The sequence below is a fragment of the Penicillium cataractarum genome (assembly GCF_028827025.1).
Source record: "Penicillium cataractarum strain IBT 29864 chromosome Unknown utg000005l, whole genome shotgun sequence".
Lineage (NCBI taxonomy): Eukaryota > Fungi > Ascomycota > Eurotiomycetes > Eurotiales > Aspergillaceae > Penicillium > Penicillium cataractarum.
Window position 1 is genome coordinate 3,109,753 of NW_026622741.1, and position 19,069 is coordinate 3,128,821.

The 19,069-nt window shown below is 51.2% G+C and overlaps 7 protein-coding genes across 7 annotated transcripts; 5 read left to right on the forward strand and 2 right to left on the reverse strand.

Moving 5' to 3' along the window:
• Positions 1-3,237: 3,237 nt before the first annotated feature.
• On the forward strand, positions 3,238-4,446 carry N7496_006813 (uncharacterized protein; the record flags this gene model as incomplete). The annotated part of the gene is made up of 1 exon (XM_056699742.1): positions 3,238-4,446. One exon carries the CDS (start codon positions 3,238-3,240, stop codon positions 4,444-4,446), a length of 1,209 nt encoding a protein of 402 aa, XP_056555155.1.
• Positions 4,447-5,349: 903 nt separating this feature from the next.
• Positions 5,350-7,218, forward strand: N7496_006814 (putative NAD+ kinase; the record flags this gene model as incomplete). Its single annotated transcript, XM_056699743.1, has 5 exons — positions 5,350-5,394; positions 5,477-5,524; positions 5,616-6,618; positions 6,715-6,991; positions 7,062-7,218. 5 exons carry the CDS (start codon positions 5,350-5,352, stop codon positions 7,216-7,218), a joined length of 1,530 nt encoding a protein of 509 aa, XP_056555156.1.
• Positions 7,219-8,657: 1,439 nt separating this feature from the next.
• N7496_006815 (trafficking protein particle complex subunit 5) lies at positions 8,658-9,501 on the forward strand (the record flags this gene model as incomplete). The annotated part of the gene is made up of 2 exons (XM_056699744.1): positions 8,658-8,938; positions 9,015-9,501. The coding sequence occupies 2 exons, from the start codon at positions 8,658-8,660 to the stop codon at positions 9,499-9,501; spliced, it is 768 nt and encodes a 255-aa protein (XP_056555157.1).
• Positions 9,502-9,982: 481 nt separating this feature from the next.
• N7496_006816 (microfibrillar-associated 1 family protein) lies at positions 9,983-11,437 on the reverse strand (the record flags this gene model as incomplete). Its single annotated transcript, XM_056699745.1, has 1 exon — positions 9,983-11,437. The coding sequence occupies one exon, from the start codon at positions 11,435-11,437 to the stop codon at positions 9,983-9,985; it is 1,455 nt and encodes a 484-aa protein (XP_056555158.1).
• A 544-nt stretch (positions 11,438-11,981) lies between these two features.
• On the forward strand, positions 11,982-12,534 carry N7496_006817 (putative ssDNA binding protein Ssb3; the record flags this gene model as incomplete). Its single annotated transcript, XM_056699746.1, has 3 exons — positions 11,982-12,227; positions 12,330-12,384; positions 12,464-12,534. 3 exons carry the CDS (start codon positions 11,982-11,984, stop codon positions 12,532-12,534), a joined length of 372 nt encoding a protein of 123 aa, XP_056555159.1.
• A 905-nt stretch (positions 12,535-13,439) lies between these two features.
• N7496_006818 (putative GATA transcription factor (Ams2)) lies at positions 13,440-17,073 on the reverse strand (the record flags this gene model as incomplete). Its single annotated transcript, XM_056699747.1, has 2 exons — positions 13,440-16,815; positions 16,880-17,073. 2 exons carry the CDS (start codon positions 17,071-17,073, stop codon positions 13,440-13,442), a joined length of 3,570 nt encoding a protein of 1,189 aa, XP_056555160.1.
• A 758-nt stretch (positions 17,074-17,831) lies between these two features.
• On the forward strand, positions 17,832-18,623 carry N7496_006819 (mRNA splicing protein SMD2; the record flags this gene model as incomplete). Its single annotated transcript, XM_056699748.1, has 4 exons — positions 17,832-17,860; positions 17,928-17,960; positions 18,206-18,454; positions 18,581-18,623. The coding sequence occupies 4 exons, from the start codon at positions 17,832-17,834 to the stop codon at positions 18,621-18,623; spliced, it is 354 nt and encodes a 117-aa protein (XP_056555161.1).
• Positions 18,624-19,069: the final 446 nt, after the last annotated feature.

The window sequence follows — 19,069 nt, forward strand, 5'->3', positions numbered from 1 at the left end:
AATGGTGGCTCTACCGCCCGTTTCCTGACCCGAAAAGGTTTTTTTCCTTTCATTTTGCTCCTCCATTTTCCCCTTTTCCTTTTTTCCTGGTCAATTTTTGATTGGGATAACTTCTTTTGTTGCCTCTTAGGCTCTTAGCGTCTTAGTCAATCTGCTCACAGACCACGAGGGCCACGATGTTTTATTGAACTAATCCCGTCTTAGTGCCACGTTAGTGTTCGGGAATCCTATCTTCTGGAAATTGGCTCCGACCTTGAGCAATTTCTAGTCGGTCGGTCACTCTCTTCCGTCATTTGTATAGAGCACTCTGGATCCGGAGTAAATCCTAGACCACGCCTACAGGCCTCAGGACCTATTGGCAGGAGTCACAACGAGAGAAGGACTGATCACATTCGAATCCTTGCTCCTAGCCCGTACTTTTCTCGTCCCCCTCTGTACATACTACATACGTAGATGACCGCCCAAATCGGCTGACTTTGAATGGTTGAATTACGTTGAGTCACTTAGGCTGTGTTCAAAGCTCGGTTCCCTAGGAAATATCCAAAGAACTCAAAAAAAGTCAAAATTGATAGAACCCCCCATCAACCCGAGAACGAGATTATTCATAAGAGAAAAAAAATAATTAAATGAAAATTAAAATTAAAGGTAAAAGTCCACGCGCAACGCTTAGGATTGCCGAGCTTCCCGCCCAGGAGAGTCGTTAAGAACATGGGCGAACACCGGTGGCGGTACGACGGGCATTGAAACAAGGCCCACTATAACGCCTCCTCGGGTAATGCAGTCCATGCAGGCCAGCAAAACTTCTTGAACACTGTGCCAGGGCTCAGGTGATATTAAAGAATGACTTTTCTGGCTGGTTGCGGGGGCTTTTTAATTCTAGGCGTTGATCGCTTGGCCAGAAAGGAATGTAGGCATATATCCATTACTTACCCACATCCTCGACGGAGCATGGTTCCAGGGCGGGCGTATAAAGGATCCAATCATGAGTCGAAAGTTAGGATGCTGGGGATCGGAGGAATAAGAAAATAATATTTGTAAAATAAGTAGTAGATCGGGGGTGGCGATGATGCATCTCCTGCATCATGTACTCCGCGGATGGACTGAGGGCGCCTGCAGCGGAGAAAAGAAACATCACCGGGTATGCACGGTACAAAGAAGGGCCCAAGAGTATTTGCTTGCTGCTGTTCTCTTTTCCTTTTATTTTTTTCTCTGTGTCTTGACTGGATACGGAGGGGTGGGCTAAAGGTAAGGGTGGCTGATGGCTGACCGACATACTAGAGGTAGAATGTTTCTTGCTACCCGTTGGTTAGTTAACGCCCTTTGGATCTAGACCACTTGGGAAAGCCTCCGCGAACGATAGTCATCAGAACCATCAAACCAATTCGAAATCTGCCTCCGCCCTGTCGTACTCGGTCCAGTGGATGCGGGTACATGATTAGGTCGAAGTATAATAATAACAAGACCATCATGACGGAGTCAGGTTGCCTACCGAACTCCACTTTTCTTTGAATGTGAATAATGATACATGGAAAACGAATTTGATTTTTTTTAACTCTCTTCCTTTGGGGCGCGATGACCACCCCCTGTCGATATGCACAGGAGCGACACGAAAGGATGTGCAAGTCGATCTTTGAGGGAGCCCATCACATTACATTGTCTGTCACCCTTGCGTAACGGAGTTGGTGGTGACGCTATGGAGGGGGAGGGGCTAATAGTAATAAGATGAAATTTTTGACCTCGGTCGTAATTGAACAACGAATCCGGGATATACACCCATATTAAGGTCTCAGGTCAAGTACGAAGCCTAGCTTACCGATCATTGAAAAAAAAAGTCCATGATCCATCACTCATACATGCAAGCGGACCAATGTAACGGAGAGATAGCATGTCAGACTGGCATTCCTATTGCAGGGCTGATCATCTCCGTAAAACCGATACAGAAGAAAATCGCAAGCCCCAGGGCCTCGCTAAACAAGGAAGTCGTGGCCGCCGATCGAGTCAGATCACGGCCAGGCGGGCATTCCAGGAGCGGGTACAGGGCCAAGGTTCCTGGCTCCTGGGACGGTTTCTTGGGGAAGGTTTTTTGGGAAAAGAGAGGAGACTAACCGAGCTAGTAATAATAGTAATAATAATGGATGTGAAAAGGAAAGTCAAACAAAGTGTAGCCCCAGACTGGGCCCGTGTGAGGGTCCACTTCTACTGTATACTCTGTAGTCTGTACAGTGTAATAGTATGCACTGGATAGTAGTGAAGTGTACAGTTAATACAGTATCATGACGGAGTACTGAGGTTATGATTACCATCCTCATAGTAGAGATATACTATGCAGTATCATAAACCACCTCTGAATGAATAGAATCCAGGACACGATGGAAATACTGTACAAACCTAAACCCCAGTCTCTTAAAGTCTCCAAGCCTCCAAGACCTAATAATGATTCAAAAAGACAACCCAAGAAATACCCAAGACGCACGCCAGTGGACCCTCGACTGGAGCCTTTTCCCCATGTTCGCCGCAAAGGTCTACGCTACGACGTATAGGTCCGATCATCCCTCCACTGGACCCGTCTTGGTACACTCCGGAATATTCCCCTTGCCCACTCTCCTTGGTTCGTGAGCCAACTAACGTTAGTTTAGCTGCCTGAGCTGGTTCTGGTTGGCTTTGGTTAGCGACTGGGTCCCCAGCCGAAACGGTGGAACCGCCTCCCAAGTTAGCTCTGATTCATCGATGACTTGGATCATTTTGGATTTTTATTTAACATTCTCTCTTTTTTCGAATTTATGGATTCGGGATTCGGGATTTTGGTTGGACTAGGCTCGTTTCGTTAGTGTCAACGTCGTGTCATCTTAGTAGTTAGCATGTGCGGTGGGATCGTGGACCTGGGTAGATCGCCCTCCCTGGATCTCGCTCCCCTTATATTACTGTCGCCCTGCAGCCTCCTGCCTTTTATTGGAATGATTAAACGTCCACGACATTAAGATCCCCCCGTGATAAAAAACCTCCCGCTCCTGCCGTCGTTCCCTCGCTGGAACTTCGGCTCTCACCATCTCTCCTTCCTCTCCATCAACCATCACCACCACCATCTACAACCAACCTCACCTCAACTCTCCCACTTCACCTCCTCTGGAAATCCAGTCAACTCTGTCTCCTTCTCATCGAGTCACTTTCCAGCGGATAATATAACGTCATCTTTTCAACTCTCTCTCTCTCCCAACAACTCCATCAACTTGTGTTTTTATGGCCGATTATTCCGACTACGGTTATCAACAACCTCAGGCCTCTTCAACAACAGGCTCACAATGGTTCCCCGAAATGTCGTCTGATCAACTTTCCAACGCCCAAATGCAGGACTGGATGCGTGCTTTCCCTCGGCCGCGACAAAATCGGGTCATGAAGCCCCGTAGTGCAGGGAACAGCCCGTCGTCGGCCGTCCGGAGACGCACCGCCATCGCTCAGAATGGCATGTATGGAATGCCCAACCAGTATCATCAGTCAGCCCTGGAGGCGGCAATCCTCGCCTCGAACGCGCAGAACACTCGACCCATCTCCTGGCATCCCTCCTCGGCCAGGACCCGCGGGTTCTCTAACCCAATCCGCCTGCCTGATTATGCCTCGGAGGCTTTCGTGACGATGACCATGCAAGATCAGCCCATGCACGGCCTACCCACTGACAGCATGATGTCTTACCCTGTCTCCGCGGGTCCAACTTTCTCAACTGGATATTTCCCCGAATATGCGGACATGCAGGATTCCCTGGCCTTTCAGCAACAGACGCCCTCGCTTTCCGTGGCTGGCTCGCAGGTCGAGCCAATCACTTGGGATACCACTGCCAACGCTGACTTCTCGGGAATCGACCAATCTACGTCTGATGGCTGGACCCTGGACATGCTCTCGATGGCCAACAACATTCCTCCAGCAGAGACAACTTGCCCCAGCTACGCCAGTGTGCCCTCCCCCGGTGAAATGAGTGGTCCATCAACACCGGACTTCCTTCCCATTCAGCATTTTGATGACGAGTCAGCATTTACTCAGAAGAAAGTCGGCAAGCCCGAGGAAGAGCTTGTTGGTATGGGCTTGTACAGCCACCCCAGCAATGCTCTTGGCCAAATCCACCAGGGAACTCTGGGCAAGGGGCTGAAGCTCGAGGAAACCTTTTCGCCATCAGACGATGAAAATGACGACGAGGCCGATGCCGAGGGTGAGGTGGATGATGAGGTCAACGATTTCGGTTCGACTCAACCTCAGTTCAGCCCGCAAGAGCAGCTCCCCATGGCGCAGCCCTCGAACTTCCCAATCCCGAAACAGTCATCCAAGCAAGCCCTCAACCTCTTGCACAAATCCTTTTTCTTTGATAACGACGATTCCGACCAGCATGTCAGGGCTCCCGTGCAGCGTTACCCCGACTTGACCCAACCCTGCATGACCTATGGTTACTATCGGGTCTGAGCTCATCAACGACTGCAACACACAACATTTCCCTTTTTGCCGTTCCCAGTCTTACAGCGAGCATAGCGTGGAGTTTGATGTCCCATTTTTTGTTTCTCTATCTTTTTTTTTTTTTTTCGCTCCGGAGTTGTGACAACATGGCAGGATACCCTGGGACTTACTCTTCAGTAAGATGGCTTTGACCAGGAGCAATCGCTCAACCTTTTCTTTTTGTTTCAACATAGCAATAGCTGGCGATGACAGACGATCTCGCCCAATCAAACTAGCTTATCAAGCAACTCTTCCTTGCCTGTCGTAGACTTGCTTTTTCTGTTGTAATGTCGAAGTATACTTTCAAACCTGTTGATTGGCTGTGGAAGCTCTCCCGATCCGGATAAACTGCCTCGATGGATCAACTTGCCTCCGAAGATATCTTACCTGGAGAATGGTTTTGTCTATGCTGATTGAAGTAGAACTTGGGGACATGTAAGGTCTGGAGAGGCATACAGATTGGCGGATATCATAACATTTTTATTGAGGATGACGGGGGTCTCAATGCTTCTGCGGATTCTATCTACAGCCCGGCGCCCCGGATCCGCATACAAAAAGAGCCCCCCTTGTTCTCGGTTCACCAAGACAAAGCTGGACAATTTAAAAAAAAAACTTGAAACGGCCTCGAGAAAGAAAATGCTTTATATTTCCGTGCCTTGGAGTCTAGGAAAATCACGCACCCGATCAAAAGCATGCTCGACAAAGGGAGATGGCGGGGGGTTCGGCGAGAGAATGGGTGGACCGACGTCATACCCACTTTCTCCCAAGTCCATACCGTTTGCAACCTTGTAACCGGCCAGGTCGGAAGCTAAACAGCACCCACAATGAGAGCCTGAGCGGCGCAAAATAAACCTGAAAAGGAATTGACGCGCGATGGCCGAAGATTACGTGCGGTCGTCCTCGGGCGCCATGGGCGAGGTACGTTGATCGCTGCGCTGTGCAGGATGCGGGGGATGGTCAACGTCGCGACACTCGGTGACTGACTTTATGGCATCTGTAGAGCCACGGGGCGATGAGCGACTCTGAGATGCAGCAAAATCAGTTGGAGGTACGAGAGCAGTCCCTATTCTACTGATTACTCATTTACATTGATGCTGATTGCTAACGATTCCCGTGCTTTGGGGGTTCTTGCTTTGCAGGTCGTTTTCTACCCCGATTCTAACCACCGCCGTAAATCATCCCTCGTTACAATGGAGAAACCACGATTTAGACCTCACTTCGATCAACATGACAAGTCGACGGCCTGTTATGTGCATTCCCTTATCGCCGGCGAATGGGCCGTACCGTCGAGCCATGTGGACGAGACGCAGGATGTGATCCGGACATTGAGTGATGAGGAGCCCAACGTGGACACAAAGTCTCTCGATGAGGACGACGTGGTGTCCGTCATCGATAGCGATAATAAGATGCTCAAACCCGTGCCGACCGTCATTCAATCGCGGCACCTGACCAAACGACAACTCTCTGATATGGCATGGAACGTGCGGAAACTGTCAAAGAAACTCGGCAGTATCAAGCTCAAGCTCACGGTCAATAACGTATTCATCGTGAGCAAGACACACGATGAGTCGCTGGTCAGTCTGACCAGGAAAATGACCCGGTGGCTGTTGTCTAAGGACCGGGATGCGCCGTATAATGTCTATGTGGAGCGCCGTCTAGAGACACATCCGGACTTCGGAGCACTGCAGCTGGTGCAGGAGGAGCCATCGGCCAAGGGCCGATTGCAATACTGGGATCCAAAACTTGCACAGGAGCAGCCGCACCTGTTTGATTTTGTTATTACTCTTGGAGGAGATGGGACGGTCCTCTATACGAGCTGGTTATTCCAGCGTATCGTACCGCCAGTTCTATCATTTGCACTCGGTTCACTAGGTTTCATGACGAAATTCGATTTCGCCGATCACCAAAAAATCCTCGAGAATGCTTTCCGGGAAGGCGTCATTGTCAGCCTCCGACTGCGCTTTGAATGCACTATCATGCGAAGCAAAGCGCGGTTGAAAGACCCCGACTCGAGAACTCTCACAAGCCGGGATCTGGTAGAAGAATTGATTGGAGAGGAAGGAGAAGACACATTGACACATACCCCGGATCGAGTCTACGAGATTCTCAACGACGTCGTTCTGGACCGGGGTCCAAATCCAAGTACGTGAAATGCTACTATTTCCCTCCCTGCAGGCCGAAGTTCAATGGGCTCTCTTTCCCCCCGCAACCATGCATATCTAACAAACCCTCTCTTAGCTATGTCTCAAATCGAACTGTTTGGCGACGACGAGCATTTCACTACCTTGCTTGCGGACGGAATCTGCATTGCAACCCCGACGGGTTCCACGGCGTACAACCTCGCGGCGGGAGGCTCGCTTTCGCACCCTGAGAATCCGGTTATACTGGTAACCGCAATTTGCGCACACACCCTATCCTTCCGCCCGATTATCCTGCCAGATACTATTGTGCTACGTATGGGTGTGCCTTACGATGCGCGGACCAGTTCGTGGGCTAGTTTCGATGGACGGGAGAGGTGAGTCAAATCTACGAGTTCTATTGGCTCCGGGTCTATGAGCATTATTGGGCTAACAAGGTGCTTGCAGGGTTGAATTACATCCCGGTGACTACGTGACTGTGTCTGCATCGAGATACCCATTCGCCAATGTGCTACCCCAAGATCGACGGGGCGAAGACTGGGTGCATAGTATTTCCAAAACGTTGAACTGGAATTCAAGGACGAAACAGAAAAGCTTCAAGTAGGTCTTGGGGGTTGGGGGAGCATGGTGAGATTGAAATTTTGGGCATATTGGCTTGGTTTCTGTTTGTTTTGTTTCGTTTTGGCTGGGTTGCAATGGCCACTGGATGGCCTGTTTAGGAGTATATACTGGGCACATATTGGAATTGACATTGGCTTGAATAGCATTGAAATTGAAATGCATTTAGACGAGACTTTGGGTTAGCGTAGCCTGCTGTTGCAGGGACTTGCGTAATGAGGTGAGGGTCCGGACCTAGTCTCCTTTGATTTTTCATTAAATCCCTCTGTATCATAGTAATGAAGAGATCTCTCCTTCGAAACAACTTTCGATCCGCTTTCAAGTGGATATTCCAGAATTTTCGAATTCCCAAGCTCTAGTGGAGTCGTCGAATATTGATGCTCTGTTACACGTGATATATATCACATGATTATAACACTAAGCCCAGAAAGGAAAGCCCCACTCGGCTCAGCAAATCCACTCGTCCCTATAAAATCCTCTCGATATTTTTTTCTGCTCTTCTCTTCTCTTCACTCTCATCTTCACCGTCAACCCGTCGAGCAAGAAAGTCTAATGCGATCTTTCCTGCTCTCGGGTTCCGGAAAGAGAAAATCCACAGCCTACCGTCTACAATTACAATAACTACTAACTTGGTAAGTTTGATTCCCATCGTCGATATCTCGCGCTCGACCAGCAAGGGTTGTTTCGTTACTCCGTGACGAGACGACCTCCATTTCTATGATGAAAAACTTCCTACATTCGCAGTTTCCACGCTAGCCATCGCCGAACCTAATCTAAGATGGTGTTGAGCGCATAACTTCCTTGGATGTCTGATTGAAATTGCTGGTCGCTTTGTCGATTTTTTTTCTCGACGACTTTTGTCGTGGTGTGGAACCTGGCTAACGTGCTTGGTTTTCAGAATTGAATAGGGATATCTTTTTCTTGTCTTGCGTTGCCATCGGCAATCGTGATATAGCGAAAGCTTTTGCATTGTCGCTGCTGGTTTTGGTCGTGTGCTTCAAGCTGGTTGGAAGGATTTTTTCCATTCGGCCTGGTGGCTCTATATCAGGATTCAGCGGCGTCGAGGTAGAGCTATCGTGTCTAGAATACATGAATCAATGCAGTCAATATCTTCAAAATACTTTTTTTTATCCCCGTAAAGGCAAATTGTAAAATCAATAGACTTTTTTTGCTCCGAGCTTAAGCTGAGCAAGACAGCTCTTCAACTGGCAGAGACTTGCACCCTCGGGGGATGTGCTCCACCGTAGATCGCATCCACAGCTTCGCTGCGGACTCCCTACCTCATCTCCCCTCCCTAATCACCGCAATTCAGATACCACGATCCTCTGAACCTGTGCAATCACGAACTGGCTCAATTCTCCTTTTCAAACCAACATCATCGACTCGACTGAACACACGCAATCCTCCAAACCCCCACCACACACCATGGCCGCACCGCCTAGACACTCGGCGATGCTATCCGTGAGCAACGCCGCAGCCACGCCGCAGTCCGGATCAAGCGACAAGTCACAGACACCACAGCAGCCCTCAACACCCCAGCCAACACAAGGCCTCCGTGTCCCCTCAAACCGGAAGACTATCTACGACCGACACCTGAACCGGAGCCGAAATGCAGAGCTCAGCCGGGCGAGTTTCGCGTATCTCTTCGCGGAGATGGTCACATATGCCCAGCGGCGAGTAACGGGCATTCAAGATTTGGAGAAACGGTGCGTCCTCCATAGAGATTTGGAACACATTGTGATATATCATGAGTGTAAAGCCGCTAATAACTTAACCCTCTAGATTAAATGAACAAGGATACCCCCTCGGCCTCCGCCTCCTCGACCTCCTCTTCTACCGCACAACAACAACCTCCTCCTCCGCCCTCTCCAGCTCCTCAACCTCATCCTCCCCACCAAACAGACCCCTCCGTATCCTAACCCTCCTCCACCTCATTCACGGCCCCCTCTGGCGCCTCCTCTTCGGCCGTTCCGCAGATGCCCTCGAGCACTCCGTCTCTCCCGATACCCCCAACGAATACATGATCACGGACAACGATCCGCTCGTGAATACGTATATCAGCGTGCCGCGCGAGATGAATCAGCTCAATTGCGCGGCATTCGTGGCGGGCATTATTGAGGGTGTCTGTGATGGGTGTGGGTTTGAGGCGAAGGTTTCGGCGCATAATCAGCCTACGGAGATGTGGCCGAGTCGGACGGTGTTTTTGCTTGGGTTTGGGGAGAGTGTGATGGAGAGGGAGAAGGTGCTTGAGAGGGCGGGTATTAAATAAGGGTGTGCGAGGATGTATTAATGCCTGTTGTTCATGGCCGGTCCTCAGGTTCGGTCTGGGATTGATATGTAGCTCCTACTTGTCTGCTGGTGATTCGGGCAAATATAGGGGGTTGCTACGCTATATTGCGTACCTGTGGGCAGAGTACACCACAATATACTCTTTCCCATTGAACTAGTTGGCATACATTGATGATCAAGCTGCGGTTGTTTACGTTGTGCATTGACGGAAACAATACTGGCCTGGGAACTGGACTACCATGGGGGCTGACGGTGAAAATCATGTACAAAGACTTAGCTGGCAGTTGGCCAGCGACGATTGATTAGATCAATAATAATGAACCCTCCGGGAGAGGGATATGTCATGTCTTATAGAATGTGTATCGATGGCTCAAAAGGCCAGTATATTACATAGACTTGAATCCAACCATGCAAGCTTTTGATCAGAAACGCCATGCCAACACCATGAAAAGATCATCTCATCAAGAGCTCTCCACTCGTCGCCGTTTATCACGATCATCATATGGTGACGGGCTGCGTTTCCTCCGCTCCCTAGACCGACTCCTCTCATCACGCCGGTCTCTCCTGGGAGACCGCGATCGCGATCTCGACCTCCGTCGCTGCCGAACAACACTGGCGTTAGCACCAGTCGGCCCCGATGGTCCCTGACCCCGATCATCACCACGATCAGGCATAAACCGCTCGTCCGTAATTCCAACCGGAGGCGCATTCTCCCGCCTCCGATTCTGATAGCCCTCGCCAAACCGGCCCGTATCCTCCGTCTTCAAATCGCGGTAGCGCGTACGTCCCTTCTTTCCTAGCTTGGTCATATCCCGAATCTGCATGTACTGAGGTAGCGTCTCGACCGCGACATCGTCCGCGAACCGACGACCCATAACATTGCGCTGGTCCAGACCCTCGCGCTCCTGGTCATCCCGGAAGAAAGCACCCTTGTGGAAATAGCGTTGCATGAATCCGGTCTGGCCGCGGGTTGCCTCGCGCTCTTCGTTCTGCTTGGCGATGAACTCGCGGTCCTCACGCTCGCGTTCTTCAGCGGTGAGATTGCGCCGGCGCTCGATCTCTTCGCGTTCTTTCTCGGCTTCTTCGATGGCTTCGCGCTCGCGCTTGATGCGCTTGAGTTCGCGCAGTTTCCAGGCGGCATACTCGGCTTCTGGGTCGACGTCGTCCCTGTCATCGATGGCGGTTTCTTCATCGGCTTCGGCGAGGTCATCATCGTCGTCCCAGGCTTTGTTTGCGGCGGACTTTGCAATGGCGTCTTTCTCGAGTTGGTCTCGTACCAATTGGTCGGCCTTTTCTTGGCGTTGAGCACGTCGTGCTTCGTTGTCTGCAGCGGAGTCGGCACCGCTGATCGGTGCTTGGGCTGCGGCTTCTGCGCCTTGTCCTCCCGCATTGCCTCGTTTATCTTTCTTAATGAATGTAGGCCGAATCAACATTCGTCGTGGTGCTTCGTCCTCTGAACTGCTCTCTTCCTCGGAGCTTTCCTCGTCCTCTTCGTCGTCGTCATCATCCTCTTCCTCATCGCTTGCTGCTGGCTTTGCGACTGGCGCTGGTTTAGGCACTGGAGCTCGCGCGGTATCAGGTCGCGCTTGAGGCGCGGTCTTTGCGGTTGGTTGAGCTGCTTCGTCGTCCTCTTCGTCGGTCACGAATCCCTCTTCATCCTCATCTTCCTCTTCTTGGGCTTTCTTAATCGCAGCTGCGGGGAATGAGCTCGCTTTCGGCGCCTGCTGTCTCCGTCGTTGTTCTTCCGCTCGACGCTTTCGCTCTTGTTCTTTTTGCGCCTCGATATCCTCTTCCTCCTCGGATTCTTCCTCAGATGATGGCTCCTCTGCGATCGCTTTGCCGGGACGATACCGACCCACAGGCTTCAGTGGGTTTGCGGTCATCCCACGATGATGGGAGGGGAGTGGAGGTGGCATCGAGCTGAGATGGATGGAAGGTGGTTGACGTTGTGCGCAGAAAGATGGCAAGTACTCCTGAAAGTTAAAATTTAGGCTGAGTGACAATCCGACCGCCAACCGGTTCGGTTTGAGGGCACTTGAAGCTTTCCTGTCGACGTTGCTTCTCGGAGAAAGCAGAGCTTCGGGTTGAAATTGATATCATCACGTGATGATATCAGATTATGACCAGTTGAGTGATTAAGTTGGAATTGAAACATCAACAACTCATGAGGAACGTTTTAATTTCGATATTCCCCAGTTCAACGGCCTATTCAATTTAGAGCCTACAAACATTTTGTTGAAATCTCCTTGTAGGGCATTTTCTCTGTGCTACACTATGGACATTATCAGCCGTAAGTGCATCACGATCAGCACGTGATCACGCGTCCCGCGCACCGCGTCAACACAAGAAGCTTCGAGTCAACTCCGAATTGTAACCAGCTATTCGCACATCTTCAAAATACTTCAAACTCTCCATTCTACCACGATATCCCTCTTTGCAAACAGATAGAGAATCGCGAAAATGTCCCTCCAAACCCCCCGCATCCTCCCCGCCCACCTCAACGCCTTCCACCCCTCCAGCTCAGGCCCGCGCTCAACACACACCGTCCGCATCCTAGGCACAGTGACCGGACTCCGCGGTGACCAAGCTACGATTACGTGTGGCAATAACGGCGATGTGACTCTCCTCTTGAAGCCGGATTCGCATTTGCAGATGGGCAAGCTTGTTGAGGTTGTGGGGAAAGTTACTGATTTGGAAGATGGTCAGGTACGTTGATTTACATTGGATAAGATCGGGGTTTGCGTGACGCATAATCTCGCGAGCACTCGTGTCCGGAAGTACTATATATCACTAACATTGCATCCCCAGGGTCTTGGTATTCGGGTATTGGGCACGACGGACTGGGGTAACCCTTCGGACTGCGGTTAGTCTCTCTTTTTTGCTCGTTACAGCTCGCCAACGGGCTGTACTTGAGTGATTGATACTAATATTGGTTACTACAGACTACAAAATCTACGAGCAAGTCGTCGAGGCCACCCACCGCTTCAAGTCTATCTTCTACGACGCCGAGTAAAAAGTGACTGAAGTAGGAGGAAAGATACACCGTGTTCTCGGAATCCGAATATTACTTAGGAGTCATGTCTTGAAGGCTGGGATATTCGATGCTACCATTTTTACTTGTTTCGTGTCCTATATGGACTTTGCATATTACCTACGATTTCATGATCAATGGAACTTTTGTCGATGGCAACATTGCGCAATGTAACCAAAAAACCCTTTATGTGTTTTTGATGTTGGAAGAGTAACTCGGCCTTGATACGTTGCTTTATTTCAAGCTTCTTTGGGCAAAGGTGAACCGGGATTTATGCTCATAGGCTAGTGCTAGAGCTATAGATTGAAAATATTGCAGACTATTGTCGCGATTGTAATACCGTGCATTCACGCTGACTATAGAATGGAATCAAGATTCCTGCAATACACAGTAGTCGTCAGGACTTGGTCGAAACAAATTAGAACTTAAAGAATAAGAGCTCTAACTGTCACATCCGGCTGACATAGAAGTGCTGTCTTGGAAGCGTCCTCGATCGCCCATAGGTGATTTGTTCTCCTATGTGTCACTTAAGACAACCTGCCCAGCGACTTAACATCTACTCTATTCCGACCGAGAGGAAATTACGTAGCAAAAAAGCTACAAGTTGAATCAGTCAATCAAATCTCATTTTTCTTTCAAAAGAAGGTTTCTTCGAAGTCCCTCTAGTTGGCACTCCTGGTCATCACATATAACAAAATGAAAATCATCACATAAAAGCCATAGGCCCACCCGTAGGTGAAGGCCGACAATGCAGTAAAAGGTAACAAGATCGTATACCTCACAAAACCCAAACACCGACGCTGAAAATAATCCAATAGGATGCAAAGGGGAATAATAAAGAGAAAAAGAAGACATTAAGAGGAAAATGAAGGCAAGGCCGTCTATGCTTATGCCGGGGAAGAGGCAGCCTGGCCACGCTCCTTGGGAGGCTTGGTGGCTTTGGCGGTGGCTCGACTCACGGGGTCGGTTTGGAGAGCATCGGAGCTGAAGAAGCCCGAGTCGGGGACGACGTTGTCGTCAAAGGTGAAGGGCATGAATTCTGAGTTGTGGAGATTCTCTTTCAGGATAGCCGGATCCGAAAGGATTGCGTTGATGAGCTCGTCGGATGGATTGTTGTCTTCATCGGACGCGGCGGGGGAGACATAGTCGGAGGGAAGCCAGTCCGCCCAGTTGTTTCCAGAGAATTTGTCATTCTCGAGTTGAAACGAGTGGGCTTCGTCAGCAGCATCATCGAAGATGTCAAGGATCATGCCATCCAGAGGCGTAAAAGCCTCGGAGTGCAGACCAGTATCGGGCAGTGCTGGAACGCCTTGTTTGGTAGGAGAGCGATTTTGAGAACCAACGGAGCGTGGAGAATGCTGTGGGCCATCCTGAATGCGCTGTAGTCTCTCAGCAGTGAGACGAGCGGCGGCGGTGGGCACCCCGACATCCTTGCGCCTATTGGCGGTGGGTGAATTGCATGGAAGTGAGTGACGTCTCTCATGCATGGCAGCCGGACGAGTGTGGCGGCGTCGAGGAGTTGGGCTGACTGGTAGATCGAAATCCAGCGAAGGGCCTTCAAAGAGGTTATCAATGTCATCCTGGGGCGTAGGCGCCAGGTTTTCCTTTGACTCGATCTGCTTATCACCCTTGGTGAGGCGGGGGCTGCGACGAGGCGAGCAGCTGTTCACGAATGAAGAACCAAGCTCCTTCAGTGCCCCTTCCTTCTGGGAAGACGCAAAGAGAGCACGGCGCACAGGTTTCGGGGTGAGCTTGGTCTCGTCGGGGGCAGGGAAGTTGCGATTCTCAATGTTCCTAGCTGGGCTAGATTGAATAGCGAGTCGCAAAGCCTCAATGGCTTCTTGCTGATCCCAACGAGGTTTCTCGCTGGATCGTGGAGGCTCAGCACTGTTTGCCCTGCGCCGCTTGTTAGGATACTCTGCTTCGTCATCCTGTTCTTGAGCTTGATCCTGATCCTGATCTTGATCATGGTTCTCCATGTTAGGAGTAGCGCCCTCCTCGTTGTGCACAGAGGATGCCTCGGTGGGAGCGGGAGAAGACTGTGCAGTGCGAATTGACACAGCCTTGCTGCGGGTGCGCGTAGAGGGCTTGGACAGAGGACCGCCACTCTGCTTGCGATTCCTGGATGGCCGCTTTTGCTTGCCATCGCTCCCACACGCAGGTGGCTGTCGATTCCATCGGTTCTCTGGACGCATAGTCTTGCATTTGTGAAGCCAGAGACCGCAAGGGTTGCAAAGCAGGAGTTGTGTCCATCCCTGGTCCTCAGGGCTTGTACCGGTACCAAGGCCCTTCTTGTAGATCCGGAACTTCACAACCTCTTCCTTGTCATTCCGCTCGATCACTTCCCAGAAGAGCAGGCCTCGCGTCTTCATCATGCTCTTCGCATCCTCTTCGCTGCCAGGGAAGTCTTTTGTCCATGCCCGTCTCCATGTAGGTGTTTCGATAGTACCACAATTTTCACAGTACGGAGGAATTCCGCCACTTGCAATGGCTGCGTCGAGTCGAGCCTGAACCTGCATTGCTCTCTTCGCCGCACCTCCGCTGCGAGGGGCCCTTCTGGTGTACTCGGGTTGGGGCGCAGGTGTTTCGACGATGGAAAAATCGCTCATGGGCCCCGCGCTGGTCTGTGAATAATAAACAGGCGGCTGAACGGGAACCACCGGGTCGCTGGCGGGGATAGACCTCCTAAACTGTTCAATTTCACTTTGTGACATAGGTGCGGGTGCCAGCGGTTTAGGCGTCGGCCGGCAGCTCATGCGCGAAGATGGCCGAGAGCCTGCTGATGTGCTTGGGCGTGGAAGAGAGTTCATTTGATTGGACTTTTGCTCCGTTAGACCATCGCTCACTAGCATGGGATCATTCAAACTCTCTGACACCAGACCGATCGCACTAGCCGGAGAAGTTGCTTGCACTGCAGAACGAACTGACCGGGGGCGCTTCTCACCAGTCACAGGCCGTGAATCAGCCCTCTGGGACTCTTCCACGGGAGTGCCAGCTCCCTCATCCATAAGGTCATCCAGACCGCCACTCATGAAACCAGAATCAGTGTCCAGAGAGATGGGAGGCAAGTTGGGACTAGACCGAGACGGGAACCGGGACTCCAGAACTGGAGGCGAAGAAGGCATGTTGAAGGGAGGCTCAAACAGACCCTGGTACCGGTCTTCCGGCGAATGAGCTGTCTGATCCGTGGCCACATCATCGCTATGAGTGTAAGGAGATGCGTACGAGCTGCTGCTATGCGTGGAGCTCTCTCGTAGCAGACTCGACGGCAGTCGTGTACGCCTTTGGAAATCGCCAGGTCGAGAGATGGGAGTTGGAGGGCGAACAGGTTCCTCGTGGGACTGCTCTACGGAGAGAGCAGGGTTCACCGGGGTTGGGCGGTGGATTCGTACAGAGGCTGCAGTGCTAGCAGCGACTCGCAGGGAGCTAGGCTGCCGTTCAATGTTCATATCAGACTTGCCTGGCCATCCAGCTTGGTAGAGCTTCGCCCGCTTCCGTTGCTGGGGTTCCGCCGCATCTTCACCTCCACTACCATAGCCCGAGTTGATTGAATCTCTTCGTGAATGGAGGCCAAATTGATGAAGTTGGAAATCACTGTCCTGCATAGAAGCACTAGATGAAGGGCGGATGTTGTCACTATGAGAAAAGCTTTGCTTCGGTTGCAGAACCTGGTGGTGTTGTGTAGGAGTGCGAGTTCCTGCGGGAGTGGACATTCGGCTAGGAGGGCCGAAGGAGTGGGTTGGCGATGAAGATCGGACAGACTCGTTGGTAGGATAAGTCGAGTAGTCCCGCGGTGTGGCGCTCTCACTCAGAAGCTGGTGGACTCGTTCGATGCCTGATTGATCCATTGGCGAAGGCACGCGACCTTGTTGCTGGCTCCGGGAGGCCTCTAGAAGAGCCGGATTCTGCCGAAGAAAATTCGTCCATGACTGAGCGTCAAAGTCGTGAGGGATGACATTGCTCAATTCGCGGTACTTTTGCATACTGTCGAGGTATTCGCTTTGCATCACTGTAGGGACTGGGACCAGCCGCAGTTTGACTTCCAACGTCTCCTGGGCGCCCTTGGAGAAAAGTCCAAGTGGATTTTTGCACACCCGACCCGTCACCATAGTCTTGGACTGGTGAGCAGGAGCATCCGGTGTTGGCGAGGCAGATGCGAGAACCCATGATAGCATTCCCTGTCCAACCAAAGGGGTTTCATATTCGGAGTAGTCATAGGCGTAGACTGTGTAGTCCTTTCCCAACTGTGCCACCAATTCAGGACTAGATCGGTCTGTGTGAGTACTTGGATAAGATTTCTACAGTATAGGGGTCAAGGTAGTCAAACCTGGCAGAAACTATCGCCTGGATGCATGTCTTCAACTCGATCACACCGATCTGAGTTTGCTCATCCAAAAAGGCAGTTTGAAGGTCGAGCACATGGGGCCACCGAGCGAGGCAATTCGTCTTGTTCTCGTTGTCAAACGTGTACAAGACCTTTAGCCTCATGGGCCGGACGGTAATTCCGTCCTGAGATTCCATCTCAACAAAATCTGCTTGTACACCATGCACGACAGCGGGCTGAAAAGCAATGTCGAAAATCGAAGGAAATCAATGATAGAGAAAGGTGGATGGGCGAGTCTCGTAGGTTTAAGGAGGTAAGTTCGCACTTGGTCGTTGGTAGGTAGGGCGTGAATGTGTGGATATTGAATCCGGAAGGACGAGGCAATAAAGACGGCTTAATGCACTGCAGGTAGTACTCGGAAGGGATGGCAGGGTGGTAGCGGGGCAGTTCCTAGCCAAGCAACTATTGAAGAACCTGGTCGTCCGGGAGAATCGGTAGGTTATGCTGCAGGAGGTGGAGTAGACTACAGCATTGGAATGTTAGCCGGGTGATTGACAGGTGAGAAGGATCCTCGGCAGGGTGAAATTATAGACCGCCTCTTAGGATGGATTGGTTGCACGGGATAAAAAGGAATTGGAAGAGCCAAAGGGACATACAGCCTGAAGAGGAGAGAAGGAAGGGTGAGGAGAAGTGAGGAGTGAGTAAGGAAGAAAGAAAGAGGCGGGAACGGTTGTAGAAAAGAAGCCTTGCATACGCGGGTTGAAGCTATCCGTCGATCAACAAGCGTGTACGCGACGTGACTAGCCAATCGCGCACGTCTTTAATTTGCCTGAACCTTAAGGCATCCAACCTAGCAGCTCGCCTGGTCACGTGATAGGTCGAACTTGACCGCGCGATCTTCAACAACCCGACGAGACCATCCAGGCCCTTTTATATTCCCAACCTCCCACACACCATGTCGACAGCTCCGGACCCCAAGATTCAGTACGTTTTGCAATCAATGACTCATCATGCTTTAATGTATCTCAGCTGACCCGTGTTCCCCGAACAGAGACCTGCTCAACAAGCCGAAGAGCGAGCTCACGTATGTCTCTCAACCTTCCTTCCCCCCAGACCCGACCACCTTGACGAGGTTTCCCGATCGCTCGACGGATGAACATCCCCCTACCCCCCTTTTTCCCTCCGAGTGCTGCCTAATCGCCGCAAATGCGGGGTTGACAGTATCTCCGAACGACATGCTCTTGCTCTCTCCCCTCGATCCCATCACATTCCTATGCATGCAGGCAAAGAGTGTACATGAAAACTAATCGTGCGTCGCGCATCTCACAGAGAATATGAGGTCGGTCTCGTCGAGGAGCACGAGCTCACCGCCGGCCCCCTCTCGCTTCTGCAGACCGCTACCCGCACACACACTCAGGTCCTGATCTCCTGCCGTAACAACCGGAAGCTACTGGCCCGTGTCAAGGCATTTGACCGACACTGCAACATGGTTCTGGAGAACGTGAAGGAGATGTGGACCGAGAAGCCCAAGGGCAGCAAGGGCAAGGGTGTGAACAAGGACCGATTCGTCAGCAAGATGTAAGTCTGGACTGCGATGACCCCGAGCGCACTATCTCAACTACCTGAACCGGGTTGGCGGGATTCGTGATGATTCGGGCCCTTTTTGAGTTCCTATCGACTAACCTTGTCCCCCCTCCTACCCAGGTTCCTGCGTGGTGACTCTGTCATCCTCGTCCTGCTGAGCTGAGCGCCTTATTTCGTCATCCTATCTTTTTATCGCGCACGTTCATCCCACCAGGGTTCCAACCCTGGTATCTTAGATCCGAATCTGCGGGACGCTTGATCTTCCTGCATCGTGCGCCGCCTGCCCACAAAGAGAACAACGCTTTGTTCGCTTTTTTTTGCCTTGTGGGATCAAAAAAGGATTCCCCCATGTAATCGATCTCGATACCCTTTTTTTCTTATCTATGTTTTCTTCCCGACTCTACAACAACCCTTGCCGCCCTTGCTTCTAGCCACCGCTAGGGCTTTTCCAGATCAACGCATCGTTCCGTATGAAGTAACGTCGTTTTGACGTTACTTTGGTCGATGCTCCTGGTCAAAAACTTGGATGGATAAAAATGAAATTATCTCCGGCGTTCAGTCTTTTTTTTCAGGTCGATGGATGCACGCTTCTAGAGGCAAGCGTTGGGC